The 19,071-nt window shown below is 42.7% G+C and overlaps 1 protein-coding gene across 1 annotated transcript in view; it reads left to right on the top strand.

The window, feature by feature from the left end:
- The first annotated feature begins 349 nt into the window (after positions 1–349).
- Positions 350–19,071, top strand: part of COPS8 (COP9 signalosome subunit 8) — a 188,830-nt gene continuing 170,108 nt past the window's right edge. Inside the window, exons 1-8 of the mRNA XM_009900829.2 lie at positions 350–491; positions 3,576–3,646; positions 5,286–5,334; positions 6,793–6,925; positions 8,347–8,454; positions 8,895–8,957; positions 10,128–10,169; positions 11,135–11,227. Coding sequence (XP_009899131.1) covers positions 414–491; positions 3,576–3,646; positions 5,286–5,334; positions 6,793–6,925; positions 8,347–8,454; positions 8,895–8,957; positions 10,128–10,169; positions 11,135–11,214 — 624 coding nt within the window. The 5' untranslated portion in view covers positions 350–413 and the 3' untranslated portion in view covers positions 11,215–11,227. The remainder of the gene's footprint in view (positions 492–3,575; positions 3,647–5,285; positions 5,335–6,792; positions 6,926–8,346; positions 8,455–8,894; positions 8,958–10,127; positions 10,170–11,134; positions 11,228–19,071) is intronic.

The raw sequence follows: 19,071 nt of genomic DNA, 5'->3' as shown, positions 1-19,071 counted from the left end.
CAACCTGTCACCACAGACCTCATGACTAGACCATGGCACCAAGTGCCACGTCCGATCCCCTCTTGATCCCCTCCACCTCCAGGGATGGTGGCTCCACGGGGGGCGGGGAGGGAGGGGAAAGTGTAAGGGATCACCCCTCATACCACCCATGCGCTGCGCAGAACCCCCACCCGTGGCGCTGCTGACCCCGCCCCTCTCTCCTTTGCTCACGTCCCCCGGCCGGGCGGGCCGCCCTGGGTCCCCGCCTCGCAGTCCTCCAGAGCATAGAAGCGAATGGCTAGAGCGGCCACAGACCCGCAGGAGGCAGCTGGAAGTGTGTGTTGTTCGCGACGGAAGTGACGTTAGGCGCGGCCGCCTCCTAAGGGGAGGCGGTTCTGGTTCTAGCTGGCAGCGGCGGGCGGTGTGAGAGGAAAATGCCCGTGGCGGTGATGGCAGAGAGTTCCTTCAGCTTCAAGAAGCTCCTGGAGCAGTGCGAGACCCAGGAGCTTGAGGTACCGCGGGGCTGGGGTCAGCGCTCCGGGATGGGCGCGGAGGTCCTGGGGGCCTGGCTGAGGCCCCGGTGAGGCTTCGTGGTTCGGTGCCGCCCGGCAGAGCTGGTGGTTGGGCACCCAAGAGTTTCTGGCTGTGAGGGTTAGAGGTGACAGTAACACTGGTCTCGGTAAGTGCAGGCTTTAGTCTGAAAGTGCTGTTTTGAGAGTCTGACCTGACCCTGCGAGGAAAGGTATTCGTGGTTCTCTGGTTACTTCTCTATGTGTTGGTGGGGAGTTTGGTGAGCATTCAGTGTTGAAACTTCTCACTTGTGCTATAGCCCGCCCGAAGGCGATAGAGAAATTCGCCAACTGCAGGAAAATGAGTGCGTTATGGTATAATTATTAGGGTATTTTGGAGGGGGGTTGTGTGAGAGAGTAGTTGATGTAATCCTGTGTTTCGTGTGATTGAGAAAGATACTGCTGCAAAGGGGAGTGGGGCACTGAAACAGGTTTAGAGAATTACTCCTACATCGATGGTGCATATAAATAAAGAGCTCACCTTGGAAACTTCCTCTGAGCTGTTTTCTATTCTGTTGCTTGGTGAGTTTTCAAGTCTTGACTGTGTGTACTGTTGGTGCATCAGACTACAGCCTATGGTAAATATGCATAGCACCACATTAATGCTAAGAGCTCTTCCTGGGCGCAACCATAGTCTCTCTATCATCCTGCAGAATTTCCAGTGCTTGTCTAAATGTAAAATTCCAGTGTCCCACAGTACTAGTTTAAAGGAAGGAGAAAAATTTGAATTTTCTGCTTTCATGTGGTCTTTAACAATTCTGATTTCTAGCTCTTGCTATCCTAGCAGTTGAAGGGACAGTGTGATCATTTGCTACAGCAGACCTTTAGTTCTGTCAAACTGTACAGTGCAAAACATAGTCCTTAAATGGAAGGTATCCCTGCTTATGGATGTGCATCACCAAGCTTCAGCTGATGTTTCTGTACACTATTCATGTGCTGAGCCCATGTGCCTCTTTTGTTCTCAACATGGTGCGGCAGCTTTTTGGTATGCCCTGAGTTCTGTACAATCATCACATAATATAGGTTGAAAGGGATCATTAAGGACCATCTAGTCCAACTGCCCTGCAGTGAGCAGGGACATCTTTAGCTAGATCAGGTTGCTCAGACCCCTGTCCAGCTTGATTTGGAATGTTTCCACTTCTCTGGGCAATATGTAACAGTATTTCACCACCCTCATTGCAACAAATATCTTCCTTCTATCTTTTCTGAATCTCCCCTTAGTTTTAAAACCATCACTCCTTGTGCTGTTGCAACAGACCCTGCTAAAAGGTCTATCTCTGTCTTTCTTATAGATCTCCTTTTAAGTACTCAAAGGCCATAGAAAGGTCTCCCAAGAGCCTTCTCTTCTCTAGGCTGAACAGCTCCCAGTAGTCTCAGCCTTTCTTCAAAGGAGAAGAATTCCAGATCTCTGATCATTTCTGGGGCTTCCTCCGGACCTGCTCCATTAAGTCCATGTCTTTCTTGTACTGAGTACTCCAGAACTGGACACAGTGCTCCAGGTGGAGTGTTATGGAGCTGGAGGGAGATTGTTTTGCTGAAAATGAGCTGACTGCTGCCTCACGCAATGGACAGATGACCAGAAGGATGCAGAAGAGTGCCCTTGGACTGTGTGGGAAACTCAAGTGTGGCTATTCCTTCATGCTGGCCAGTCTGAACCTGATTTGTGATGGCTTTGCTGTCTTTTTAGACTTTGTGGAGTGGCAGGAGGATTGTGTCAAACTGAGTGTCAGGGATGGAGCCTGGGAGGCTTTGGGTATTGCTTCTGCAGCTATCAAACGAAGTTTAATATGGCCTTCTCAGTTCCCTGCTGCAGAGCATGTGGTATTGGACCTTGGTGGGTACCTGGGAATTGTTACACAGCCTCTGCATTTAGTCTGTGCTCTGTCATCACAGACTCCTGGGGTAAATGACAGCAGATGCAGTTCTGATAAACTGTTCCTAAAGGCCAGTAAGTCATTGGCTATGTGTGACTGCATCGATGTGGAGACTCTTGTGGGCAATCTGTTGACTGCCGTTGTGTCAAATCAGGAGTTGACATGCAAGCTGATTTCCTTGCAGGATAGATGCAGCTACCTAACTTCCTCCGGTAAGACTGCAGGTTGTAAATCTGGTTGTTTTGGTGGCAATTGGTTTTCCTTTTCGTGAATGTGTTCTGGTACAGAGACTTTCCAAGGGTGAACTTACAGTTTGGACAGGTGACACGAACTGACTTTGCTTTGTTTTACTGGGTGAAATCCAAGGAGCAGTTGCAGAAAGTGTTGTATTTTTATGATGATAAGCCTTGAAAACAGGATAAGCACAGCTGAGGACTGTCTGCTCCATGGCACAGTTAATTGCCTGCTTTTGACTTGGCTTAAGCCTGTAAATCACACATGTAATTAAATCATATTGCTGCATAATTGGCTTTCTGTGAGTGCTTACTGCACTATCCTCTGATAAATTGCTAAAACCTTACTGGAAATCATTTCAGCTTTTAAAAAATGGCAGGCTTTCAAAATTTCATTTTAAATTTTATTTTAACATTATTTCAATGCATTTTTACTGTCTGTGTGATTTGTGAAGCCTGCTGAAGTGTGGCAAGTATCAAAGATTAGACTGGATTTCTAGGAAGGGCAGTGCAAGTGAGCAAAGCAGCGTTACTCTGGTAGGGTGCCCTGAATTGAACTGAAGTTCAGCTCAAGATAAATGAAATTGAGTGCCTCATCTCTTTGTGAGGGACTGAAGCAAGGTGGCTACTACTTTCATGAGCATAAGTTGGAACATTAGAGGAACAAAAGATGTAACCTTACTTTAGTCAGGCAACAAAACAAAGTTTTCTAAGTAAAACTTCTGGTGTGTGCAAATTAGTCTTTCATTGATACAAAAGCATTACAACTGTATAGCAACTCTGACAACTTGTGGTGTAGAAAAAAAATAGTTAGCTGTCTTGAAGTGTTTGGTTGTCATAAAAATTGACTTCCAGCTATATTCTGTAAGAAATCACTCCTAAAATACATAACCAAATTATTTGTAACTTTTTTTTTTTAGGCCCCTGGAGGAATTGCAACCCCCCTTGTTTATGGCCAGCTTCTAGCTTTATACCTGTTGCATAATGACATGTAAGTGGCTTGTCTTAATCTTTAACTTCAGATACTGAATTTGTCACTGTTAGCTTGGGCTCCAGTTGCCAGAATATTAGTAAGTGGTGGTGTGGCTAATTAAGTGCATGTAGGCAGTGCTGTGGTTTAAAAACAATTGAAAGAATCATGTCTTTCACCCCTTGCTGTCAGGAAAATTACTTGCTTTTGCCCACCCTTTTGAACTGTAGGGAAGCAGGCTGGCTTTAGGAATAAAGTTCTGTAAATGGTGAAACTGTCATCTTGGAAGGTGTTGACTACTTAGGTGTTTTGATTTGTGGCTTCTAAAGGCTGCATTTGTTTTGAGTGAGATGCACCTCTGCTCCTTGTGGTTGAATTACAGCAGAATAACACTAAACTGTCCAGATTAGAAAGGAGGGATACTGTTGGCTTGAATGAGCTAAGTCTGCATGAAGCTGTAATTCTTTTGAGTTTAGTCTGGTGGCTCATTGCTATGTCCCTGTGTGAACTTGATTCACTGTTTGGGTTTTTATTGCTGATTTATAGTTCAGGCAGAATAAACAACACTGCCATGTTTGATTGTCAAGTCAAAGGAAGCATTGGGGTGGGGGTTTTGAAGATCTGAATATTCTCTTGCATTGTAGGTGTATGTTCTCTCAGGGCAAATTCCCTGGATGCTGATACTGCTAGGTTAAATGCAGATAACATTAGTTCAAGTCACTTTAAAAATCAGAATTGCGCTTTAATGAAAAGCATTTGAGGCTTTTTCTCTATTTTGCATTTGAAGTCTTTCTGAGAATTTTTGACTGCTTCAGTTGGACTTCAGTGCTCTAAAGATCAATGTGTAAATATTTCAATACATTCAAATCTCCAGAATGTGTGTGACAAAGCTGGGCTGGGAAGAACAGTCTGAATCTTCGGTATTCAGAGTGAGGTGTGGGCACATGAAGAAAGGAATTCCTAATAATAAAAATGAAATAAATGCCATTTAAAGGTATTTTTATCCTTTTAAAGTCAACATGCTATGTGCATTATGGAGCACGTGAATGTAGTAGTACCTGTATATAATGTAGAAATATTCATAGACCAGGGGCTCACACTCAAATGTGGTTTTGCTGGAAGTGCATGATCCATGTTTGGAGACCACTAATCTAAATGGGCACTGACACTATGGAAAGTTACTGTCTGTACGTGTGTTCATCAAAGATGCAGTTACACTAAAACAGCACAACTAACATCTGTGAGATGTTGCCCAGGGTAAACAAATGAAAACCTGTTTCTGAACTGGTGTTAAATGAGGCAGTTAATGAACTATTTGTTGTATTGTGGCAGCCAGGTTGTCTACTTGAGAGTCATTTTTTTTCTACTTCAGTAGACATGGAAGAAATCATAGAATCATTTCATTTAGAAAAGACCTCTGCACCACTGTGGCCATTAAACCATGTCCCAAAGTGCCACATGTTTCTTGAACCCTTCTAGAGATGGTGACTCCACCTCCCTGGGCAGCCTATTCCAATACCACACCACCCTTTCAGCAAAGAAATTTTTCCTGGTGTCCAATTTAAAGCACTAAGACTGTAAATGATAGCATCTAACAAACCCTTTGCTATCTCCCTGTAGCAGATACTTGGTCACTGAGAAGTATTTTCATTTTTTTTAGGAATAATGCAAGATATCTTTGGAAGAGAATCCCTCCTGCTATTAAATCTGTAAGTACTTCAGAAAATGCTGCTTGGATCTAAATCAATTCCATATAAGCTTGCAAATAATGACTTTCCCTCCAAGGATTCTGTTTGAGTAGCTTTTGGGCTGAATTCTGTGCTGTGAACTGCTTGCCCAGCAGATGGCGTATTGAACTTTAAGATCTCTAGTTGCTCATCTGTTACTGCTTTTGCTTCACACAGAATCTGGTGCAGTAGAGTTCAGTTAATCTGTAGCCTTCTTCATAGAAATGTTTATCATGAAGGGTAGTCATTTGTAGAAAAGCAGTGGGGGAGGCTGTATTCCCCATGAGGGTACGGAATACCTTGTGCATTGAAAATGACTTCAGATCAGATGTATTTTCAATTGGATTACATTTCTGAAGCTGCTTGGTTTGCATGGCATCTGAATCAAAGATGTGTTTTGAGGATTTAGCTAAATACAATACTGGTAATGCTTTCAGATTTAGTTGTTAGGATTTTAACTTCAGATCATACATTTTTACAAGAAAACAAGTGTTCTGGAGTCTTGTGTTAAGAATCCTCATGGTCAAGATGAGACTTAACCAGATGGTTCTAAAGTAACTTTCTTTCAAGTAAAAAGTAGGTACATCCACTGAGTTAATAGTTATCTGGACCAAATTTTGCTTGGCCTTTCTCTACAACCTGCTGCATTTGTTGCACAGTGATATTCTGTGAATAATCTGGCTGCTTTGGTGTAACTTGTATTTCGCATGAAGCATCATTCTGGCAGGGAGAAACTCGTTGCTTGGCTTATATGTACTCAAAGCATCATGTGTAAGTGATGAATCTTCTGGTAATTGAACCAACTAGTAAATTAATTTCAGAAACAAATCTCTTCTCATTACAATTGAAAGTATTGCTTTGTGACCCAGTTTGGTGTTTGGCTACTGTTCTTGCAGGGTGGTTTGGAGTCTATTTTACCAAATGATAATATATAACACAATGCATTTCAGTAGCCTTTAAAACCAGTGTTAGGAGAGCAGTATGACACTGGTCAATATGTGTGACCTGTTGTCAGGGTTGCAAGACTTTAAAGTTGAAAATTGCCTTCACTGTGCAAACAGCTGCTGCATTTATAAAGGCTCTGCTGAAGAGGCAAACACCTCTCCTAGGAGAAAATAAAGCTATGCCTGTCTTTTACCAACTCCAGTCAGTAGCCTGAGTGTAGATCATGTGCTGTTTGAGCTGATGTGTCAGCCTGGATTAATATAACTGACCTGTGAACAGACTTTGTGGGTGGTAAAGTTTTGGCAGAGGATAGATTAGGGAGCTTGCAAGAGTAGCAGCTGCAAGATTTCCCAGTGCTTGTCTGTTCCACTTTACAGGTGCTGGGATGTATTCTTGTAATGGGGAAGGGAGTAAAAATGAGCTTCTACAATGTGCTCACTGTAGGGAATCCACTGTTCTCGATTAACTGGGGTTGTTTTTTTTTTGTTACTTCAGGCAAATGCTGAACTGGGTGCAGTTTGGTCAGTAGGACAAAGAATTTGGCAGAGAGACTTTCCAGGAATCTATACAACAATCAGCGCGCATCAGTGGTCTGAGACTATTCAACCAATCATGGAAGCACTTAGAGGTACAAATTTGGCTTTTGTAGGTAGCATGGGAATACATGTGGTGTTAAATTACTTCTTTGTGCTCAAACACAGATAGACATGCAGACAGATGACCACTTAGGAAAATCAGAAGTGGATAGGGAGATTATTGCCACGTTTTTTTAGGTTTTACTTCAAGGATTTTGGGTTTTAGGTATCGGGTATAGATAAGAAGCTTATTGTAAAAACTTCAGAAACAAACTAAGCTGTCTGTTAGGAATGTGTATGCAATTGTATGTTCTTTCATATTGGAATTTCATGTGCCATGTCTTGCTATGTAATAGCAAAATCATAGAATCAACCAGGTTGGAAAAAACCTCAGAGATTGATCCAACCTATTATCCAATACCTCATGACAACTAAACCATGGCTCCAAGTGCCATGTCCAATCCTTTTTTGAACACTTCTGGGGACAGTGACTCCACCACCTCCCTGGGCAGCACATTCCACTGGCAAATGACACTTTCTGTGAAGAACTTTCTTCTCACCTTGAGCCTAAACTTCCCCTGGCACAGCTTGAGACGGTGTCCTCTTGTTCTGGTGATGGTTGCCTGGGAGAAGAGACCAACTCTCACCTGTCTACAACCTCCTTTCAGGTAGTTGTAGACAGCAATAAGGTCTCCCCTGAGCCTCCTCTTGTCCAGGCTCAGCAATCCCAGTTCCCTCAGCCTCTCCTCATAGGGCTTGTGCTCAAGACCTTTCACTAGCCTCATTGCCCTTCTCTGGACATGTTCAAGTGTCTCCATGTCCTAAAACATAGACTGTGAGTTATCAAATCTTACCAGACTTCTTACCAGAAATCTAAGGAAATTGGTTTGGCATTTCAGAGCCTTGTGACACTGAGGAAGAGAGGTGGTTTTGGTTTTTTTTCTTTAAATGTGGCTTTTTATAGACCATATAACAGTAACATGCAAAGTCTTGCTACTAGAGGGCAGTGCAGACTGCTGAAAAGGTTTCCAAGGTATTTCACAATAACAAATTCTCCATGGCTTTAAAAACAACTGATGTTTAGGTGCCTCACTATCAAAATGGATGTGGTGAAAAACATGAACAGTTTAACTGGAGGTTTTTTGTGGTTTTTTCTGATTTGGAACTACTTGAGTCACAAATTAATGCAAATAGAAAGCAGCATTTCCTAAACTGTTTCACATGTTGGTGGTAGTACCCAAGGTGCTGCAGACTGCAGTTGGAAGTTAAATGTGATCTCTTGGGATAGAGCAAGCCATTGTCTCTGGCTTCTGACTGTGGCACTTTGAATTGCAGGAAGGGACAGGTAGCTTCCAAAGTGCTAGCTTTAAGAGTGGTAGTGGTTTTCTGAATGTCAGGCTGGCACAAATTTTCTCAGCTTTTCTAGTTATGGCGATTGGTCTACCATCTGCTGACAGTGTTTGTTTCTTCTTAGATGCAACTAGGAGACGAGCCTTTGGATTGGTTTCTCAGGCGTATACCTCAATAGTTGCAGATGATTTTGCAGCCTTTGTTGGGCTTCCTGTAGAAGAAGCTGTCAAAGGTACTTTTCATTTGTTGACTAAAATGCTTTTATACATAATGGGGGTCAGAGAGCTGTAAGTGATGGTAAATAGAAACGTGTACAAATGCTGAGACTTGATGGGGCAGTGAATAGAGAAAAATGTCTTGGTTGTGCAGAACTTTTTAAATTATTTGCCACTAGTTACCATTGGTTATTCTCCCCTTCTATGTGTGGAGATGTTAACACAATTCAGTGGTGAGGGAAGAGCAAAGATAGTGGATTTAAGCTAGCTCCATGTGCAATTACTTTCATATATTTTGAACTACATGCCAAAATACAAGCACTTTTAGAAGAAATAATCCGGGAGTTATGCCATACAGGCAATGAACTGAGATACTTTTCTACTGATATTAAATATTGTGCATTTCTAACAATCATATAAAATATCTGTTCTTACAACTGTAAAAATACCTTTTCAGGTGTATTAGACCAGGGCTGGCAAGCAGACTTCTCAACTCGTATGGTAATGCCTAAAAAGCCAGGTAGGTGGAGCTGTTATTTCACTAGATACCGAGTTTAGCATTTTCTGGTAACGAGGTGTCAGTTTGTAATTTAAATTTTGCACAGTTGTCTTGAAATATTTTTATATAGAGGCTTATGCTGCTTATAAACATGGAATGTTTATAAAATATAGGAGGCACAAAGTAGTGGATTTGGTTTGGGGTTGTAAGTAGTTTGGATTAAGCTACATCCTCAAACTAACTTTTTAAACAAAAGCAGACAGGATGTGCAATGGTTTCTCCTGCTCCTCCTCTGCTGCTGGCTCTGACTCAGCGGAACATAAGTTGGATGACCTCAAATGACATGTCTTAATCTAATAAAGATGAGTAAAAATTACACTATTATGAACCTGAGAATTTTTTCAGAAGTAGAATTTTTCTGGGCAAGGTTCTAGTGGATCTTTATGTTCTGAGGAGGTCCAGGTACTGGCATAATTTCCTTCACTTCAATTTATTCTGCTGGATCTTTTCTTCAGTGTCGTGGTGTTGGTTACAGAGTATCTGTTCTTGCAAAGCTCAGGCTGCAGAAATACTTGGTGTGTTGTATCTGTGACTGAGGCAAAAATAAATGTTAAGCTGTGAAGGCAGGATGAAATGACTGCTCTTAAGCTGCACGGTGCTGCTCTGGAAGAAAGAGCCAAATTACAGCATTCTAGAAGAGCGGCATCTATTAGGCTAAGAAAATACACTGTTTGTGTGGGCAGAATTTTGAGGTGCTCAGAGCCCAGAACGTTATAATAAACATGTTCCAGGCAAGGTGTTGAAAAGTATCCCTTGAGCCACATAACCAACCAGAGCCCTGAGCTTTTGTATGTGTTAAGGGATGGGGGTTTTTGTTTGTTGTTTTTGGTTTTTTTTAAATAGCTGCTAAATACGCAGTGCCTACAAGTACTGGGAACTAGATATGTGTGGTTCCTTTCCAAAAGGGAGTGCAAGAACTACTATTGAAGCCGAAGAAATAGTCAGGAGACTAATCTGTTTTGAAGCTCCATGTCTAAACAGCTTTGAGTATTCTGCTTTTTAGCTATGAATTAAACCTGTTGTTTTATGAACATTTTAACTTTAGTTAATGACCTTTTCATCCAGTATTGACTTGCAATGTAGAATTGCTTAAAATTGGTTCACTGGGCTGTGTTGTTTTTTTTCCTTCAGGTGTGCTGGAAGCTTCCTTTAACAGATTTATTCCTTCATCAGGTACTTTCTGCTTATATATAATCTACTTCCAGATACTGAAACTTGTATGATTAACACAATTTCACCAGCACCAGAAAATGGGAATTGGGTCCTAGAGAACTGAATTTTGTCATTCCCCTCTCAAAAAACCCTTATAGAACCTACCCCAATCAGGTGCTGTGTGAACATCTTTTCCTTTGTCTTTTCCCTTATGTTTTAAGAAATGCCTGAGATTCTCATTTCCATAGCTGAAGTATGGAGCAGATTGAAGAGCAGGGGTAGACTGGCCTTGTAAAACAAACAAACAAACCCAAAAAAGCTCCTGGAACTTTCTGGTCAAGTGGAAATACTGTCAGTCTTTGTTAGTCATACTCCAGTGTGAGGAAAAAACAAAACCCCAACCCTGGAGGCTTCTGACAACTGGAACTTGTTACAGCTTTTTGTTGTTAGTAACTCTTAGGTACCTAATGTTGCAGATAACAGAAGTAATGTCAGCTGAAACTGCACAGATAGGAGATACAGTTAAGATATCATAGAATCAATAAGGTTGGAAAAGACCTCAAAGATCAAGTCCAACCTGTCACCCAAGACCTCATGACTACTAAACCATGGCACCAAGTGCCACTTCCAATCCCCTGCTGAACACCTCCAGGGATCGTGACCACCACTTCCCTGGGCAGCCCATTCCAACGGCTAACAACTCTCTCTGTGAAGAACTTTCTCCTCACCTCAAGCCTAAACTTCCCCTGGTGCAGCTTGAGACTGTGTTCTCTTGTTCTGGTGTTGATTGCCTGGGAGAAGAGACCAACCCCTGCCTGTCTACAACTACCCTTCAGGTAGTTGTAGACAGCAATAAGGTCTCCCCTGATGCCCCATAAGACTGTTCAACAGCCTGATGCATTTAAGGGTTTCCTTACTGTTGTGTACTGGGGATGGATTTGTGTTCTTAATTTCATTAATGATGCCATTTTTTATTATCTTTGTAGAACCTGCTCCAGTTCCACCAATTCCAAATGAGCAGCAGCTGGCCAGATTGACTGACTATGTGGCTTTCCTTGAAAATTGATTACCCTGCTCCTGTCTTCCAACTTGGGAATCCTGTGTACTGACAATTTTAGAAATCTAAGAGTTATTTTGTATCTATTAAAGTTGCAGCATCCCCTCCTCAAATGTGTGTGAAATATACAGTGTATGTTATCCCAATTCATGTCTTGCCAAAGCCAAGCTTGCAGTCGAAACAATCTTTTTAACTCCTGGAATATTTATTCAGTAGGTACACAGCAGTATTGCATAGTAAGGGGTTTTTATTGTTCCGTAGCAGGGAGAGGAAGAACTTTCCAGGTATGTTAGGGATGGAGAAGAAAAAAATGAGTGCTGAAGCAGGTTAACTGTGAGGAATTTTAAGTTGTATGCTCTGCTGGTGAGGGCTGCAGTGCTTATTACGGATCAATTGCATGTTGAATGAAAGTACTAAGCGTGGAAGACTGCCCTACTTGTATCTACAAAGAGGAACTATTTTGATGAAAAGATAATTTAAGGCAATTTACAGCAACTTTTGCAGGCACATTTCTGGCATATTTGTTCTTTGGGTGGTTAATTTTTTTTATTTGGTCTTTCTGGATGGTTAATTTTTGCTCTGAGAATTTTTCACATTGAGCCTATTTTTTACAGCAGAATAATTAGAATCATTTAAGTAAAGCAAATCTCCAAGGAAGAATTTTTTTACTTTTGGAAGGTTTTATGAGTATTGTGGTACATCAGGTACTTTACTGGCTAACCATGCATCTTCTGGAGGCTTGTTATGTTGTTGTTTGGGCTTTTTTTCCAATATACCAGGCCAGGATCTACAAGAAACAAACTCTTACCTGTCTGTAAGCTTTCTGGATTACCTATTTAAAAATTAGATTAGGTGTCCCTGGGTAGAGACCAACTGGGACAGGGATGCTGTGCTGCAATGTCAGTTTGAAGAATACCTTTTCTATATTGGAGCACTGCTGTGTTAATTTTTCAGTTGAGAGTGAAATTGAGAAGCAGAAAGATGACTTGTATTCCCAGGCTTCTTATTTGTATTATGCTGGTAAAAAGGCTGTGGAAAAACAGTGGTGCTTTAAATGGCAGTGCATGTGTCTCCCCCACCCCACCCCACCCCCCACTTTTCAACATCACATTCAGTGGTTTCATTGAAGATGGCAAGTGTGCTGTATGTTATGATTGTTTTTTCCAGTGTGCACTACCTACTGTACATTCTCTTGTTGGGATGTGTTAGCAGGGAGGAATTATAAACTGTGCACTGCTGCTTTGAGAGCTCCCTTTGTATGTAAACACTTAAATCAAAATGATTATTTATTTGAAACCCACCTAAGACTTGGATTTCTAAATTTATCTTCAGTGGTATTAAAGAACCTGTTTACACTGACCTTGTGTATTTGATTTTGAATTAATTTTTTTGTATTGGAATATAGTTTTTTCTGTTTTCGCTTTTTAAATGTATTCTTACTGGTCTAACTTGGATAGGGCTGGTTAAAGATTAGTGCAATGTATTCTGCCTGGACAGGTATTTTGAACAGCTTTGTGTGCAGCAATTGTATAGTTTTCACTGGACGTTAGGGTTGGAAGGGACCTCCAGAGACCATCAAGTCCAACCCCCCTGCCAGAGCAGGACCATAGAATCTAGTGCAGGTCACACAGGAATGCGCCCAGATGGGTCTGGAAAGCCTCCAGAGATGGAGACTCTGCAACATTCCTGGGGAGCCTGTTCCAGTGCTCCTTGATCCTCATAGTAAAGAAGTTCCTCCTCATGTTGAGCTGGAACCTCCTGTATTATAGCTTCTATCCATTGCCCCTTGTCCTATTGCGGGGTGCAACTGAGGAGAGCCTGTCCCTTCCCTCCTGACACCCAGCCCTCAGGATTTTTATAAACATTTACTAAATCCCCTCAGTCTTTTATCCAGACTGAAAAGCCCCAGTTTCTCTCAGCCTCTCCTCATAGCCCTCCACTGGACTCAAGTAGATCCCTGTCCCTCTTGAGCTGGGGAGCCCAGAACTGGATGCAATATTACAGGTGAAGTCTCACCAGGGCAAAGAAGAGGGGGAGGAGAACCTTGATCTGGTGGACATACTTCTCTTAATGCATCTCAGGATCCCATTGGCCCTCTTTTGCATTAAACATCACTGGTACACTTCAGATGTCTTTAAAACAGTCAAAGGTGTATAGAACTTGAGCTCAGTGAAAAATTCCCCTTCTGTGTATGTATTGTGCAAGTCTGCAGTTGTCTGTAGCACAGGTGAAGGACTGTGCTTGCAGCAGTGAAGATTATGCATGATTGAAAGATTACTAACTTAATTGAAGATTGAAAGATTGCTCCTCTCCTATTACCATTAAGCAGAAGTAATGTGGATGGTTTTAATCTCTGCTTGTCTCAAACTATGTATCCAACCTATGTAAAATATAGCAACTTTCACTCCTCTATTTGGTTCTAACAAGCTCATAATTTTGCCTTTGTGAATAACTTTATCATCTCGATTTTGTTGCCTTGCTTGCCTAAAACATGTATCAGTGTTGAACATAACTGTAGCAGTTTGGGCTGGGTGCCTCCTGCTGCTGCCATACGGGGTGCACCTCTGGTGCCCTGGGTGGACACAGGAAATAGTGTGTTTCATACCCATAATGTCCTGCTCCCTGTAAATCCATCTTTAAGGTCTCACACTTTCTCTTTCTTCCCTCATCTGCTCCCTATCTGGTAGTGGAAGGGGAGCTATCCCAAGGCCTCTCAGGCCTGGCTAGGCCTAATGCCAGGAGGAAAAGGGGGAAAGGCAATCTCAGATCTGGCCAGCTGAGATTAGCCTAACAGTAGTGGGGGGTGGGGTGGGGGAAGAAAGAGCCCTGGGGGTTTTGGGTATACCCTCAGGTAGGGAGAAGGGAAATGCTGGGAGGCTTCTGCATATGCTTTGAGATCTCTTTTGTCTCTTTGCTTGTAGTTCTCTGTAAAACACTCACTGCTTTTCCATTTAAACTTTCCATCACTTCTGCAATCTGTCTGAGTCTCGTTTTTCTGCCCCAGTGGGAGGTAAGGGAGGATCTGCCCTCAAACTCCCACAATAACAATATTACAGTGACTTACGGTAGCTTCCTCACTGAAAACTGACTGCCTGCTACTTACCCTTAGCTAGTCCTTTCTCCTTTAGTCTACTGGTTTGTGTAGTTTTGGTAAAAGGTTACTGCATTTGTTACATAGGATCTGTGTAAAGGATTTCAGTTTATGCTTCTAGTCCTCTGGTAAGCCTACCGTAGCTTTGTGCTTCCCTTGTCCAGACCACTCTTTTGCTAAACAGGTTGTGTAAATTATTTCCTGAAGTGAGATCTTCCAGCATTTGAATACTTACCTGGACTGCTTTTGCCTCAACAAAGAGGAAGTATTGTGGTTCAATTTGCTTTATAATTGAAGCAACTGGTGTGGGTTTTGGAGTCCATCCAGGTGCTTTTCCGTCCACAGTGCTGGAGTGGGAGGACCTTTGGCTTAAGAAACCATTAAGAATTCAGTTGGGAGCAGAGCTTCGTGAAGGATTAGAGAAAAGAAATTCCATTTCAGCTTAGCGTGTTCCATTTTCATCTGCATCCCACATGTAATTGAACACACTCTTTGCATTTTATTAGCCTCTCCTATGTAGGTCAGTGATGCTCGTTTATGTGCAGTTTCAGTCTCTGCAGCAAAGGCTGTTTCAGCTCAAAGGTGGTTTAAAAAAAAAAAAAAAGGAAAAACTGGGCATGTAGGCAGAACAGTAGAGTATCCTCATGAAATCCTTTCATGACTAAACCTAGAAGGATTTCCAGGAGGGGGAAAAAGCAAGCAGTATGCACATGTAGAAAAATGTCTCACTGGACAGTGCAGAAAGTAACTGATGCTGCTGTGATGCGTTTTGATCAACCCTGCTGCAGATACCATGCTTAGATAATAAGTCTCCCTAGTTTTGATAATCTGGGTCATTCTGAAACCCAATAGAGGTTTGCTTTCAGCACTGCTGATCCAGACTGTGTGTGCAGAAACTGGACAGTCCAATTTCTGAGCATTTGGGAAGTTGTTTCTAAAGTTGAAAAGGGCACCAGCTCAGCCTAGTGCTAATTATTCCTCTGGTGGCCTGGGTTTATGAAGGTGACTGGCTACCATACTAGCAGGTATGAGAGGCATCACTGAGCTTTATGCATCTCATTAGCTGCTTTTCTCTCACTGTAAAAAGCTTTCAGGGCTTTCAAACCTGAATGTGCAGTTTGATTATGTAAGTTAGTCCTAGGAGTTCTGCCGAGGCAAGGAGTGAGCTGACAGTGTCATTTGGTTTATATGGTGTTTGTGGGATAAAAACCTATGTAAGACACAGGAAATCTGGGGAAATATCTTGGGTGGGTGGTGTTTTTCCTGTTGGTGTCCTACCCTGCTGGAATTAGCTGGGCTGTTGTCCAGCCAGGATGTTGGTATTTCCTTACTATGACTATCTGGGCTGGCTAGTTTGGCCTTCCCAGTGCCAGAGCCACAAAGAATTTGAAGCATCTGACGTGCATGGCCTGGCTTCCTGCACTGAGAAAAGCAGTCACAAGGCCTTTGTAAGGTGTTTGGAAGTAGTAATATTCATATTAAGTCCAAGAGTGACTACAATAAGAGTTAAGATTTTACTGACTAGGCTTAGTTTTGTGAAGAGACTAGGGCTTGGAAGATTTTGTGCAAGTCCACAGTGAATCTTTCTTTATCAGGTCCCGGGTGATGTCAGAAATCTCTTCCCATTTGCTTGCTTAAGTACTTCTAATCTGCACTCTCTTGAAAGTTTTCTGTAATATACTAAATGATTGACAGGCTTCCTGCATACTACTTATGAAAGTTAAAGGCTAGGTTTCACAGTATAACAGGTTGGAAGAGACCCCAAGGATCATCAAGTCCAACCTGTCTCCACAAACCACATGACTAGATCATGGCACCAAGTGCCATGTCCAATCTCCTCTTGAACACCTCCAGGGACAGTGACTCAGCCACCTCCCTGGGCAGCCCATTCCAATGACGAATGACTCGCTCAGTGAAGAACTTTCTCCTCACCTCAAGTCTAAACGTCCCCTGGCACAGCTTGAGACTGTGTCCCCTTGTTCTGGTGCTGGTTGCCTGGGAGAAGAGACCAACCCCTTCCTGTCTACAACCACCTTTCAGGTAGTTGTAGAGGGCAATTAGGTCAACCCTGAGCCTTCTCTTCTCCAGGCTAAACAATCCCAGCTCTCTCAGCCTCTCTTCATAGGGCTTGTGCTCAAGGCCTCTCACCAGCCTTGTTGCCCTTCTCTGGACATGTTCAAGAGTCTCAATGTCCTTCTTAAACTGAGGGGCCCAGAACTGGACACAGTACTCACGGTGTGGCCTAACCAATGCAGAGTACAGGGGCACAATGACCTCCCTGCTCCTGCTGGCCACACCATTCCTAATACAGGCCAGGATGCCATTGGCCCTCTTGGCCACCTGGGCACACTGCTGGCTCATGTTTAGGTGGGTGTCAATCAGTACTCCCAGGTCCCTCTCTGTTTGGCAGCTCTCCAGCCACTCTGACCCCAGCCTTAGCGCTGCATGGAGTTGCCATGGCCAAAGTGCAGCACCCGGCACTTGGACTTGTTAAATGCCATCCCGTTGGACTCTGCCCATCTGTCCAGTCGGTTGAGGTCCCTCTGCAGAGCTTTTCTACCCTCTGACCAACATCTGTTCCTAACTTGGTGTCATCTGCAACTTGCTGATGACTGACTCAACCCCCTCATCCAGATCATCAGTGAAGATGTTAAAGAGGATGGGGCCCAGCACTGATCCCTGGGGGATATAAAATGTTTGGGGGGTTTTTAAGCCAGGGTGGTTGGGTTTTTGAAGAACTGGAATCCAGACTCCATACAGCTTTAGAAGATCACAAAAGGGACAGAACAGCTGACGTCTAGGTACAGAGTGACACTATGGGGACCCTCCAGCATTGGAGAGAATGTGTAAGGAAGGTATGTTTGAGAAATCATGAAGGCAGTGGAGAAGCTGAATGTGAAGCTTATTTGGCAAATGCCACAATTCTAGAGGTAGGATGCACTTAGATATTGTTTTAAAGTAGGTGAAAGAGCTTAGTTCTGCATGGCATGCTGTGAGCTTCTGGGGCTTCCTACTGCAGGAGGTAGAGGCAGAGCATAGCTGTGTGCTGTCAAAGGGATAAATTCACAGGCAAGTGCTCTGTAGACAGATAATAAAAAAAGAACAGGCAGAGGTGTGCCTTGTTCTAGTGGATGCTGGATGAGTCCTGAGGAATGAACAGGTTATTGAGAAGAGTCAGGTCTACAGAGTATCTCCAGTTGCCACCATGCTAGGCAGACTGTTGGGCTACACTGATCTTTGTTCTGGACCAGTGTAGTATTTCAGATGTTCCCAACTTTAAGTCCCCTTCTCACAAGCATTATGTTAATTTTATCATCTTTTACTGTCCCCCAAGCATTTTTTCCACATCTTATTTGGATAACAAGAGGAAGGGTCTGTGAGTTCTCCAGTACAGTTACAAAACACCTGATAGCGAAAGAGGAGTTGTGAGTTTCTAATGCTCTTAGGGATATTGTGTACGATGAAGTGTTCTTTTATTTTCTGTCACATCCGAGAACCTTCTTTTCCTAAGCAGAATGAGGATTACTTTTTGAATTTTAGGCAAAAAGCAGCATCTTGCTGTGTGTTAAAAGTGTCAGTGGATGAAAAGCTTAGTTCAGAACTTTCAGACCTCAATGCTCCCCAATTTATGTGGCATGTCTTAGCTCAGCACTTTCTTTGCCTCCCACGGTCCTCGCATGGCCCTTTAACATCTGGTGAATAAAACTGAGGATTAGTAAATGCTCCCATGAGATTGTGAACAGCAAATTCTGCTTTCATATTAAAATACTAGATTATTTGATTACAAGAACAATGTCTAATTATGAGGGAGTGTCCTACTTCTGCTAACAGTTTGGATCCATGCTGAAGGTCTTGCCTTGGTTTAAATTTCCAGCCCAGTCTCTTTACTGCAGTGTATTTTGTGTAACTTCAAGCACAGTCAGTGTGAGAACCTTTTGTGTGCTCCTCTGGATAGTTGGAGAGGAAACTTTAGGTCAAAGGGAACTGCTCAGACGCTATCCAAAGGTTTGTAGTGTCTCTATTAAGCCCTGGTACTGGGGGAGAAGTGCAATCACAGGAAATTATTTAACCTTTTAATGCAAGTTTTGTAGGCTGCTTGTCCAGGAATTGCAGTTACTCCTTTCTCTTGCTTTCCCTTACTCCTCTTCTATTTATTTATTTATTTATTTTCTCCATGTGTTCTGGGGATGGGCCATCTTCTGTGTGCAGTATCTAGTATCAAACATAATGGAGTTGACTCCTGGGCTGCTTAGGTTCCAGTTAATGTTTTATAGAAAGTGAGGAAGCATGTGGGAGTGGAATTGGAAGTGGGAAGAATTGTCTGATATGCCAACAACATTTTGATTATTTTTTTTTCACCCCTCCTTGTTGCTCAGTGACTCATCCAAATCACGTGTTCCCTGTCCAGTTGTTACTTGATTTTGCAATAGCTGGTTTCCATGGGACAGCCTTCTAAAATTGTAATCTTCTGAGAGGAGGTTATCTACTCATTCTTTCATGCTTTTTGGCTGCCTGTCTGGCTGTCAGCTGATTTAAAGACTTCCGAGGGCACAGCTGAGCTGTTAATTGACTGCCATGGGATCTCTTTGGATGCTGGAGGTGAGGGCACCTCTGAGAACAGAGAAGAGTTTTGCTTTTTTTAATGTAAAAAGGCTATCTTAAAGATTGCAGCAGGAATGGCCTGAGGGCTGAGTAGTTGGTGTATAATTTTGAAACCAAACCGTCAGCTAGTTGACAGTCTGAGGTTGCCTGAAGCAAGATGAAGCAGAGAGGTA

Source organism: Dryobates pubescens, chromosome 2 (genome assembly GCF_014839835.1).
Source record: "Dryobates pubescens isolate bDryPub1 chromosome 2, bDryPub1.pri, whole genome shotgun sequence".
Lineage (NCBI taxonomy): Eukaryota > Metazoa > Chordata > Aves > Piciformes > Picidae > Dryobates > Dryobates pubescens.
The sequence above is the reverse complement of the archived record's forward strand: the minus strand, read 5'-3'. Positions and strand labels throughout refer to the sequence as shown.